This window comes from Protopterus annectens, chromosome 3.part0, assembly GCF_019279795.1.
Source record: "Protopterus annectens isolate FY-2018-M chromosome 3.part0, PAN1.0, whole genome shotgun sequence".
Taxonomy (NCBI): Eukaryota; Metazoa; Chordata; order Ceratodontiformes; family Protopteridae; genus Protopterus; species Protopterus annectens.
Window position 1 is genome coordinate 679,500,564 of NC_056731.1, and position 13,306 is coordinate 679,513,869.

Here is a 13,306-nt window from a genome sequence, read left to right on the forward strand (position 1 = left end):
ATTGGGGTTGGAGATGGTAGGGCCAGGGTTGGGGTGGATATCTCCACTTAGGCTAGTTTTTATATGCATGAGGTTATTAGTTTTCTCAGTTTTTGAATGTGTTTCTTTATAAGGGAAACTTTATGATTGTGCTCTTTGGGTAATAGGTATGGTGGGAGGGTTACTATGTTAAGTTGTAGGGATGCTTTATGTTTGAGTAATATAGAATATGTTGGGAGGCATAGGGATGGTTCTTGAGTTGGTAGGAGGGGAGCTGAGTATGAGTGAGACATGAGTGGTGGTGTGAGTAGTAGTACAGTGGTAGTGGTTGAGTGGGGGAATGATGGAGCTTTGGTAAGGTGTAAGATATGCAAGGAGAGTGCATGCAGTGAGCATAGGTAAGGTATGCTTGTACATGTTAGTTGAGGAGGTGTGATAGTAGTGGGAAGATGGAGGAGGTAGTGTTGGGTTAGCGCTGTGGGTGGCTACTGGAAAGATGGGAGGGGTTTGTGAGTGTAATAAAGGTGGGACCACTGGGTCATAACAATAGCATCTTTGTTGAATCATGATACCAAATCAGCTTGATTGGGGACTCTAATTCCTCCAAGGGACACACATTAACCTGTGCCTTCATCACCCTGAAGTATGCATTCACCTAGTTACATCTGTGATTGGTTTATACAAATAAACATAGTTTAAAAAAAACAGATAAATAAAACAACCAGTATGTAAATGAGCACCTTCCAAGGTAAAACCAGAAGACAATAGTGAGAAATAAAAAGAAGGCGTATTGAAGCACAGCAGCAGAATCATAAAACAAATTTAATAACGGTCAACGCTATCACCACACAATGGTTAGTGCTTCTTGTAGGGAGATGGTTGTCCATCATCCTGTTATTTAGATGTATACGTAGTTTTGTAGGTGGGTGCACTGTGTTTCATTAGCTTGTTACTTAGGAGTTTCAACCTAGTTACAGTCCTTATGGCTAAGGTAAAGGTTGTAGTGGATGCAAGGTGTGGAATGGTATCTAGTGTGATAGTTTACACATTTGAAACATGAGGTGATGTACTCAATTAGAAGTGTTCCATGTTGTTGTTTTTATATTTATTTGTATATTTTTGTTATTAAATATATTAAGTTAGCACTGCACCTTTAAGGGGGCAAAGCTGTTCAGATCTAGATACATAGTATGCATACCCGTTGAGGTTTAAATAGAAAGGAAATATACTAGCAGCTGACGCTGATTTTTAATTAATGTTGATAAATTGTAAGTATATATGTGATTGTATGTGAGTGAATGTTTTTATTCTTTGTACTGATGGCCTGATGAAGCCACCATTGTGTGGTGAAAGAGCTAACCATTATTACGTTTGTTTTATGATTTTTGCTGCTGTGCTTCGTTACACCGTCTTTTTATTTCTCATAGTTTTAAAAAGCTCTTTCTCGCTACCTCTAATGAGAAATTAAGACAGGACACAGGGATACAACAGTGATGGTTACTAATTCTGTAACTTTCTACTCAAGGTCTGCTGCAAAGGTATATGAATCACAGCACAGCTGACAAGCAGAAATGTACACAGACTGATGGAAACTGCTTAATGAGACATATACACACGCGTGTGCACACACACACACACACACACACACACACACACACACACACTTGTGTCTTTCATGCCTGTAGCATTGGTAGCATACTATATGCTTCAAATGAATAGCTGTACTACTGACAAGGAGTTCTTTGCAGATGACTGAGACTTTGCCTGCTTATAAAATATTCCTGCAGGTCTCCAGGATAAAAAGAGTACCTCTATTTAATACATATTTTGAGCCATCCACAGAAAGCTACAGAAGGTGTGCAATATGTTGCATTGTTGAAGCAATACAATGTAAAGGAAAAGTGCTTTGTCAAAAATATGCAGCTATTTCAAGTTCACAGTTTAATTTTTGATGCACAAAATAATGGCAGTGTATTTGGTTATAGATTTTCGTGTTTCCTAAGTACACAATGCCACAAGTAGCTTGAAATTGTATACCACAAGATGTGTGTATTAAAATATGGTCAGCACCTACCCAGAAATGATTCTTCACAATTGCTAGGGATTTACCTTTCTTTTTTATTGCTTTTTATATGATCTGGACTGAAAAAATCCAGGGTTTAAGTAATCTAGTTTTTGCCTCCCATGATGCTCTGGCAAAGAGAGCAGACATTCTACACACATTTCTGTTAACAATTAATCAATGATCTTTTATATATATATGTCCAGCAGTGCTCTCTTTTCCCCATTTTAATGCCAAACACTAAAACAGTTTTTACGGTCAACAAACTCCTGGATAGTCCTTTGTATAAGTTATGTCAGTAAGTTTCTATGCATTTTGTCAGTACTTCTATTTACTCTTTCTTGTTTCAGTGAATATCTTGGGGGACTAGATTGTTTTAGCTCACCAGAGCATGACAGGTACCAGTTTTAAATTTGGGAAAGAGATCTCATTTGGGACTGTGGTAATTATTTTTCCTGTAAGATGTTAGAGCCATCATATGCATGGCAGTTATCTTAGGTTAATTTTATTAATAGTAATTTATTTTTGTTTTATTAAATTGTAAATTGCTAGTGAGCCAAAAGCTTTTAAAGAGGGGTAATTTAAGCAGATAAGCTCCATCAGACAAGTACATAAAAGACTAAATACTGAGCTGAATGCAGCAACAACTCCATTTTAAGGCATCTTGAAAGATAAGTAATTATTCCTGAAATATAGAAATCTTTTAGTATTCTGGCTAAAAAAAAAAAACAGGTACATTACAAACGCATCTCCCCCCAAAAAATACAAAACAAAGAAACATTTTAGTTTTATTACTATCAACAATATTATATGCTTTGAAATTTGGTTTGCAAGTACCCTCTTTTTATCTAATTGTTGTGTGGACATAGTTATTAACTAAGTGATAATGGAAGCAATAAACCATAAATCCCAAGTAAATGCGCACAACACAGAGCAAGAAAGGCTCTGGCAAAGCATAATAATCTGTATGCAAATACATTTGCAAAGCTTACTACTTCAAAGGATTACTTGATACAAGCAAATGGCATGTTAATGAAACATAGTAGCACAGAAACCCATGTCTTGTCTAGGGAAGGCTTATATTTTAGCTTGAGTTTATTACATGTCATGCTATACTTCTCAACAAGTTTGTTGAAACACTCTATTTTTTTAGAAATAATTTACATATTGCTAATGATCATTTGAAAAAGAAAAGTATGGAAATTTTTTTTTAGATGCACATTTCTGTTTTTTGTCAGTGTCTGGTTGGGTCCCCTATGCATCTGTTTGGCTACTTTAGCATTTTTTGTTTCATTTCTTACACGGCACCTACTTTCTCAAGTAATTTCAGAATATATAATGCGCAGTATTGATGCAAAAAGTGCGTTACTCTCACGTCTTATTTTATAAAGGATGACCCTCTGAAAAGTTCCTTGCAGCTGAAAACTCCTGCCATGACATCATGAAAAGTGAATGCACAATGTATCTAGTAATACATAATTAAGTATAAACAGAAAGGAAATTATTTGCAGTAAAGATACTAAGTGAGCTATACACTTTAACTATCTTTCATAAAGCCTTAAAAATTAAAGCAAATAAAACTGCCATATAAACATCTCTGTGTTTTACCATGGTCTTTCTGACTACGTATTCCTTTTTAAATCTGTGTTGCTGTCCTTAAATTATTACAAGCACAGTTATATAGATTAAGCCATTATCAGGATCAGACTCCGTATCCTTTTGTGTGTGTGTGTGTGTGTGTGTGTGTGTGTGTGTGTGTGTGTGTGTGTGTAATACAAAAGAGGAAAACTTGCTGTACAGGAATGGTTACTTGATAACAGCATACAAATTATTACAATAGGCCATTTTCAAAACTTCTTATAAATCCAGAGTTTTCATTGTAACAGAGCTTTTCCAAATAAACACTGCTGAAAAAAAAAATAACAGTACTTGGCAAGCAATGCTTTCTGAGTACAGTGTAAAACTGCAACTGTACAACAATTACCAGTGATCAGGGTCTCAGTACTAAATCAACAGCATAACAAGAATAAGTTTGATTAAGACAATGGATCATCAATAACCAAACGAATGATAATTAACTGACTAAAATAATATGGACACAAGAATCCTGAATTCCTCATACAATAACTAAGACAACAGGGCAATATATTTTAATAGCACCCAACATGAGCAGTTACTACCAGAAGTAACATGAGCAGCAGTTACTAACAGAACAGCACAGCAAAAAAAGTGATTCTGAACCGTAGGCATACTATTCTCTCAAGTCAATTAACTTGTAAAGCAGTTTGCCATGCAGTCAGGAAGAAAGTAAGAATGAGAAAAGAAGAAACATTCAGAATCCACTTCCACTTCCAGTCTAGCACTGCTGTAAGAGTTCACAACTGAAGAGAATGAGTCCTTTGTCTCTGTACAACTTGGCCATCTAATGTGAGGCTGGCAAATTACTGCTTAATTCATGATGCTCCACAGTCATCCAATTTACAGTGGCTGACTAAACATGTCCAGATAAAAAACTTGAAATGGACCGGAAAGTGTAGAAGTTCTTTGATGATACCCACAAAAAGACCTTGAATTTATGGTAGATAACTAAAAATCTCAGCATTTAAAAACAAATATCAAGTTCTTAAGGCAGGTAGGACTGCACCGATATGTCAGATAGACACCAGAAAGCAGACAGCAGTTTTATACAATGTGTAACAACTCATTTAAAAATTGAAAGAAGCACCCAGGATCTTATGCAAGTAGGGTAAATGAAATCTCTGTAGTACTTCATTTCACTGGCATAGCCGATTTTTTTTTAATTCATAATATGTTCTGACCTGTCTGTAGTGACAAAGGGTAGAAGTTACTACCCTCACTGAAAGTAGCTTGCACCACAGGCCAGCTATCTTTTTCTACCACATGCAGGCCATTAGATCCTGAATTCCTCATGCAGTAACTAAGACAACAGGGCAATATATTCAAATATCATCTAACATAAGCAGTTACTAACAGAACTGCACAGTAAAAAAATATCAAAGTTTCTGAACAGTAGCCATATTATTATCTCAAGCTGCTACTGTACTTGTAAAGCAGTTTGCTATGTAGTCAGAATAACATAAAGAAAGAAAGAGAAAAGCAGAAAAACTCAGAACATACTCCCACCTCCAATTTAGCAGTGCTGTTAAGAGTTCCAGAGGACTCAATAATAACATCTGATCAGCTGTTACTTAACCCACCCTCTATGGCTGTGCTTCTTAGAAAAATATTCTGTTTGCCCTCTTTGCATCCTTTTTTTTCTGCCAAGCATTCATACATTTAATTTTGTATCAAAAATCTGATATGTATGACCATGGGCCATGCACATTTGCCCCAGGGTCTGTCATTTTGCCAATAGTTTTGCCAGTAGTTTTCAAACTGAAAACCTGATAAGAAAAATGTAAAAGTAAAACTCTTTAACTTTTAAGCAGTTCTTCTACACAGTTAAAAGGTTTCCACTACTGTGTAGCTTCATAATTTAATTAGGAATATATATAAGAAGAGGCACTTTATATTAGTAAGAAAAGCTGCATGAGATCCCTGAAGATGGTTGTGATCCACTTCATCAAACCTGTTCTTCCAGCTGTATGATTTTGTGCTGAAGTCCATAGTATTTATTTACTTATATATTGGCCTGCTTACCTCTGACTTGAGAGTCCTTGCTTACTCTCATAGTGCCTTATTCCTGGTGCCACTGCCTTGGGGGACTCCATGGTATATCACATCTCTGGGTTCATCCTGTCCCTCTGGAGAAGAAAGCTTTCTCTGCCTTAATGACTATGCATCTTCTCTGCCCAGGAGATGAGCTTGAAGGCCAGGACTATCAGGCAGTGGCCCAGCTGCTTTTTTTTCCTGGCACAGTCTCCCATACTCTAATGTTGACATGCTACATTAGCCTGGGAAGGCTATGACATGTAGTGTGAGGTCATCCCCTTAAAGGCCTAGAGAGTACTCACACCTCCTCAGCCCTTTTCACATACCCAGTTTCCCCCAGCCCTGGTCTCTACCAGGGCTTCAATAAAATGTCCATCCAGTACGCTTCCTTCCCTACCAGGACAGGCCATGCCCTTCCTCTCCTGCTTGTGTATTCAGGCTTTCATGCTACTAGTCAAAGATTTTTTTTTTTAATTTATTTGTTTTATTTCCCTTTGTTGACCAGATTAGTCCCACTAGGATAGTTGCATCTTTTCAGGGGAGACCCAAGGAGGTATTCACACTACCAGTGGAAATTTTGCAGCAGTATCAAGGATGTTCCCATACTCTTTTCGATAGGTACCCTAGATTCATTTACAGCCAACTCAGCTATCAATAACATAGCCAGATGGGATCTCAGTTTAATGCCACAGTCACCTAGACCACAGTATGGACATGATCTCTCTCTATGTCATTGGCATGGTCTGCTATTCTTCAGAGGTGCTATCTTCTATAGTTTTTACATTCTTGTTTTGAGCCTGTTGTGAACCACTTCAATGTCTATTATATTACCTGTTCTTTTCTATCATTTGAAGTGTATCTTAAATGGGAAACAAATGTGTTGCAGAACAGAAGAATTTCACAGTGATAGTAGTGAAATCTGCTAACATACAACTAAACAGCAATTTCAGAGATTCAAAAAATGTGTAATTGTTAATACTTATTGAAATAAGAGTAAAGTTTGTTTGCTTTTACATGCAATAGCAACTGGAGATAAATAACAATATGCTGACAAAGTAAGTAAAATCCTTAGCCAGCTATGCAGCACTTATGACAGTATTAACTTAATCATCCATTTGTCATAGAAACCCACAATGTCTCGCACGATCAGTTCATTACCTACTACATGGAGAAAAACTATATGCTTTTCCATTATGGTGCAAGTAAAATCAGCAGAGTCAGTTTTATTTAAATCGGGAAGACATTACTGTTCTGGATATGCACTCACTAGTAAGAAAGAGAAACAAGGACTAGCAAGAACATCTAAGATCATGTTGTCTTCAGCTTTAGGCTCTCAGTATCACGCTTGTGGTGATCTCTGCAACCTAACAGTTTACAATGCAAAAGTGATTGTCATAAATGAATATCACCGCACCAACTGCCTTTTGCATGCCTGCTTGTACTTGCACACACCATTTGCATTCCTTGTACTTTTGTCTAATTTCTGCTAATGCCTATATCCACCTTTCAAGATGACACACCAGTACTATACTGATACTACAGGTGTTCCCAATATAGACTGGAGAACACCTTCCCTTTCTTTCTTTTGGAACAGCTGCAATGCTACAGCTTTTACTATTATCTGCTAGGTAAGCTTCCATGGCTTGATCTGTACCAACACCAGCCAAGTACCAGCTAGGCAGACACAGGCATTAATATATTCTAACATCTACTAAAATGTCAGCCATTCATAGTAGCTCTCCCGGTTTACTGCTTGCTTCCTGTCTGAAACCACTATAGGTTAACCATTCTGGTACTGCCTGCACTTCTGCTGTGCATATTACACAGTTGATGTGCAGGTAACTAAAAATATGATCTGTTTTCTATTTGAATGTGACTGTGACTTTATCAGGTGTTTGGTGGCTGTTTTGAACAGCTTTTTTATTTCATGTAGTGAATCAGCCTTGGATGGAACTCTGCCAAAGCTTACATTTCTCTGACTTCAGGTTGTCAGACGATAATCGTACTGCGGTAAAGCTGCTGTTAATGTACTGGAGGATGGGAGCCATAGCTAATGCTGCCCAAGGATGGAAGTCATACTGAGCTCTGCTGATATGCCTTACTACAGTATGGGAATTGTACTCAGCTAGTCCTGCTGATGCCCTGCTGAAGAATGGGAGTCGTATCATTTCAACTACTGGCACATCACTATGGCAGCCATACTGAGCTGCTTCTGTTGCTGTGCAACTATTGTCACATGACCCAGTGCCATAATGACTAGTGCAGGCGATTACTGTTTTTTCTTCAGTTTCCATTCAAAGTCTATGCACATCTTATGAAAATTACAGAGGCAATTCTCTTGTCATTAGAGTGCAAATCCATTTCAAAGGTCAGCATCATAACTATGACATGGGGTTTTCATTCTACCAGAATCTGCTGTGTGATCCCATTTTAGCTTGGTAGCTATACTGGATACTTCTCTTTCATTGCCTGTGCAGAAAACATGGTGTATATTCTCAGTACATACAGAATATGCATTCAGTGTGGAATTTATTAGCTGTACGGGGTTTAGTGTGTCAAATCAGATGAAACAAATGGCCAAATTGTCTCCTGATTGCGCTGTATTTACTCATTTTTGTTTTCTGGTTTCAATACTTCATCATTCTGACAATCTTCACTCAATATAACAATTAACTATTTCCCATGCCTGACAATAAATCAAAGATCTGTCACAAATCGTATGCTGATCACATTTGTCAATTTGGATATGAAGCTCTTTATCAAGATGAACGGAAACTGTTTTTTCTGCAACCAACTGCTGTCTGGAGAAACAGGCTAAAGATACTTTTGTGGACCATCTAATAGTCCAGGAACATCAACAAAATAATGGCAGTGGAAGTAAAGTACTAGTGACATGACAAATAACATTGCTTACAAGCCATAAAGAGGGGAGAAAAGTATTATAACCAGAAAAGAGATCATCATGGAAATTCTACCAGCAAGATTTGCTGCAAATATTCCAGTAAATAAACTGGACAATCCTTGCTTTTTGCTACTGGATAATAAAGTATGTAGGGGAATTGCTGTATTGCCACATTCAGATACTCTGCTGCCAACTGTTTCTTCCAGTGCTGCAGGAGCACATGGAACCAGGCATTCACAGTGCAATACAAGGAAGAGCCCTGCCTGTCATATGCGATAAATGCACAGATAGCAATGCAGTTTGGAGTCTGAGGGTTCTGTCTGTGTTCCAGGAGGAAAATCATACATAGCCAACTACACAGAGCTCTCAGTTATAAAGCACTCAACAACAGTTCAACCTGTACTAAAAGCACTGCAGAACTTCTATGGTCAAATGTGATTAAAATAGTATGGAAACAAGGATATTGCGTACCTCATGATATAACTACAGTAGTAACAGTACCCACTACATGATTAAAAGGTTATTGCTGGGCTGACCATGTTAAAACCTAATGACTTTGTAGCACTAGTGAAATATATATCCCTTTTGCAGTCTCCAAAATACAAATGGAATTATGAGGATTAAGTAAGAGCACTGGCTGCAGAAACACCTATTAATTTGTCACCCTTGCCAGAACTGAAGATAAAGAGCACATGGTTCACAGTTGTGCAGCACCATGCACACATCTAAAATACCTACGTAACCTTTTTAATTGAAAATATGATTAATGCAGCATCCGCAAACCAGCTATGGCCTGTGCTGCATGGCTGATATTTGGAACCAGAAATTCATCTGACTTTCATCTCTGAAAAATCAACAGGCTTGATCACAGCTTTCAAAGTCATGTTAAGGACAGATGTCTCACTGTCTCCATGTGTAGGCACATTAATATCAAGTCAGGATCACAGCTCCCAAAGCCATGTTAAGGACAGATCATTCACATTGTCACCCCATCTGTGGCCATACTAATATCAAGTCAGGATCACAGCTCCCAAAGCTATGTTAGGGACGATCTCTCAGAGTCTCTATTTGCAGCCACACTAACAACAACTCAGAAGTTGGAACAATGAAAACTACAGACTTGGGGAGAAAATGAATGTATTACTTCACAGACGTAGGCCCAAGCACAAGAAAGATGACATCATACCGTTCATGCTTTCAAGGACTGAGAAATCTACATTCACAAAAATGTTCAGAAACTGACATCACTGTCCTCATTTGACTTGTACAAATACTGGATTTCAAATGATGTATCAATCCCAACACTCTGTAACTGCATTGAAAGCTGAAAGGATCCTGGCTTTTACTGCCAAAGATGATTCCTTTTCTCTAAATGTGGCTTGAACTTAACTGATCAACACTGAAATCATATTGTCAACAGGATCCGCTTCATATTGTCACATTACCAAAACGTCGAGTTACATAATATCGAGGCCAGAACAATGTAACTACAATAACAACAAACTGTTAAAATAATGAAACTTGTAATATTGAAATATGTACTGCGTATGCCAAGCAGTACACGGATATCTTGGTTGGAAATCGCATTATACTTATAACAGAAACTTCTCCATTTAAACAAAACATTTAATAGAACAACCGTAGGCTTTTCGGCATTTCTGAATGCAGAGCACAGTGCAATGGGGATCAGGAAATTTACCCTTTTCCCCACTGTAGTGTGATCTTAGAGTTTAAATATATATTTTGAAGGGAATGCTGGGGGTGCAGCCCCCCACATTAGGGGTGCAGTCTGGCTTGCCCCATGCCAAAATGTTGATAAAAGTATAGTTATGTGTTTAATTTTGCATTTAAGTGGAATAGCTCCTGTTATGAGTGTAGCACAAAATCTATCTAGGACGTCCGTGTACTGCCTGACATGCACAGTACGTATTTAGACGTTACAAGTTTTGTTATTTTAACAGTTCAATATTATTGTAGTCATACTGTTCTCGTCTCGATGTTTTGACAGTCGACCTTTTGGTAATGCACTCTTATGAAACAGAGCCTGTCAGCAACACCATACCTCTAACTATGTTGCTGTTCAGCAGCAACAGGAATTAAGAATTAGTACGACTGTGAAAAGTTTCACATGTAGTACATATCTGCATTTACAGCTTAGGGATCTGAGCATTCCCATTCTAATGTAGACTGCTTCAGTGTAATTTGTACCTTTCTTATTCTCTTTCAGCTTAGCCACAGCACTGTGTATAGGTGTATATCCACACACAGTCATGCCTAGCTATCAAGTACCTTCAGAAATTGAGATATACTGTGCTTTAGTGTTGACTGCATTTAGGAGTATATTGTGACATTATATATTTTAGATATGTATTTACTTTCTCTAAATATTTTGATTTATTAAAGCCTCTGCATGGTGTGGCTTGCTTTGCTAACATGACTGTGCTTTTTTCCCCTTAACACATCTTCAACACATTCTTGAATATCAGTCATTAGCGGGCATCCAAAAAGATCTGAGATTAGTTTACACGCGGCTGTTGTACAGAGACTTACATGTGTTCCAGCTTGTAGCACTTCTGGAGGAAATCTTATGCACGTCCTTGTACTTACTCCATGCATTCTCACTTTCAAGAGGAAAACTAGGAGCTTAGGTCCCATTTTACTTTCCTTACATTACTTATTTACTGACATTAGTTCAGTAAGAAAGTCTCTGTGGCACAGGCCACGGAGAACAAATGTCCACATTGATCTAATAATGATAATGAGTATTTCATGATTTAGTACAACAATTCACAACTTAGCAATGTTCCACGACGGTAGAAACAAAACTTGGTTAAACAAAGTGCAGCTGCAATCCACAGCCCAGCCATAATCCATCTAGTGACAGATGGAGGGTAAACTTTTATCAACTCTCTTCCTGTTATAGAGTATAATAGAAAAATATTAAAACTTTAAGAGTGGTGGGCTACTGCTACTAAAAGAGGTCTAATAATCATTGTTGCGCACTGGCCATGCCTAGTCAATGAAAAAACTTAATTTTTGTGGTGCTGCTTAAAATAAAACAAAATGTCATTTCAAAAATCTGAAACGTTTACTGGGTTCTGAGAGGATGTGAACAGAATTTGAGTCTTCTTCACTAAAAATCAGTGACCTTGACTATCGACTTCAGAATGTGCATCACTGCTTTAAAATCATTGAAAGCAGCATGAATTAGAATGAATCATTTAATGCTATGTTTTTCTTAAGTGTACCAAGCTTGTTTCATGTCTTTTTTCTTCTGTCTATATTTAACCTAGAAACTCAGTACTAAAAGCACAAACATTTCTCAGTCCACAACCTTAAGCAAGTGTGTGTGTGTGTGTGTGTGTGTGTGTGTGTGTGTGTGTGTGTGTGTGTGTGTGTGTGTGTGTGTGTGTGTGTGTGCACGCGCGCACGTGTGTGCGTGTGTGTGTGCATGCACTTTGACGGGAATGCCATCTTCTTACAATATCTAAGCTTTGCATGACTCAGTTCCTAATTCAGATGTTTTATCTTTGCAGCACACTACTAGAAGTAAACTGTAGCCTACAAAGTTAGGTAGTTAAGTTTCACTTTGTCTTAGTAACCCAAACTAAATGCAGTACAAGAGGAATTTATTGCCTTTTTGAAATCCAGCATGCAGACTTGTGCCTTCTCCCCAAACTGCCACTTGCACTGTATGTCTGCATCGTACAGTTGTCCTGGTAACTTCTCCGGGTACTTGTACTCCTTCACTGGCCTTGGCTCATCAGCAAGACACATTGCTTGTGTGGAGCTGCAACAACAAAAAGAAAGAAAGAAAACAAATATTATTGAACAATACAGTGTTTCAAGGCAGAGAAACACTGATCAAATGCACTCTTTATGAACCATTGCTGTAAAACAAGCATATTTTGTTGTTATGCATGCGAGAATGACAGCAAAATGGATTTTAATTAGGAGTACTGAATGAAGTAATACTGCCTCCTGCACATGAAATTCTTTCTCTGCGTTGTTTATAAATTTCTGTTGTCAGATACTAATCAGACTTTATATTCATTACATAAAGAGGACTACACATAGGCTTCTTGTGTCCACTGTACACTAAAAAGTGGACTATTGTTTTCTGCAGCTAATGTTTAAAACCTGTGTTGCCCTTGTATCTCAGCTTCCTTTCCTGTATATGCAACTGAGACAGGTTGCAACACTTTATAATTAATATTAAAGTATTGAATTTTCTACTGCTTGTTGGCATTATTTGATCTCTTAATTCTGAGTCTTAACACCATGTTCTATTCTATACACTTAGCTATCATTACTTTTTTTGTAGAGTAATGGCATCATTCATTTCTTTAGCTTTGTGTGGAGCTTTTATATGTCAACAATAATGACTTATCTTCGCCATGGCTGGCAAAACTCTCTTTTAAACGTATAAATGTGTTACAACTGAACAGATGGAATTTTAACACTGAAGCAATGTCCACTCTGTGTGTTGCAATAAAAATAAATTACTGGATGGTGCAGTGGTGCAGCAGATTCATTGTCACCTCACAGCAAGAGGTTCTCGGGTTCGATTCTCTGCTGGGGTGCTTTCTGTGTGGAGTCTGCATGTCCTCCCTGTGTCTGTGGGGATTTTCTCTGGGTGGTCCAGTTTCCTCCCACATTACAAAGACATGCATCTGGAGCATTTCTCCCAC

The 13,306-nt window shown here is 37.8% G+C and overlaps 1 protein-coding gene across 1 annotated transcript in view; it reads right to left on the minus strand.

Moving 5' to 3' along the window:
• Nucleotides 1–13,306, minus strand: part of ADAMTS16 (ADAM metallopeptidase with thrombospondin type 1 motif 16) — a 1,625,291-nt gene that overhangs the window by 1,054,329 nt on the left and 557,656 nt on the right. Inside the window, exon 10 of the mRNA XM_044065078.1 lies at nt 12,252–12,405. Coding sequence (XP_043921013.1) covers nt 12,252–12,405 — 154 coding nt within the window. The remainder of the gene's footprint in view (nt 1–12,251; nt 12,406–13,306) is intronic.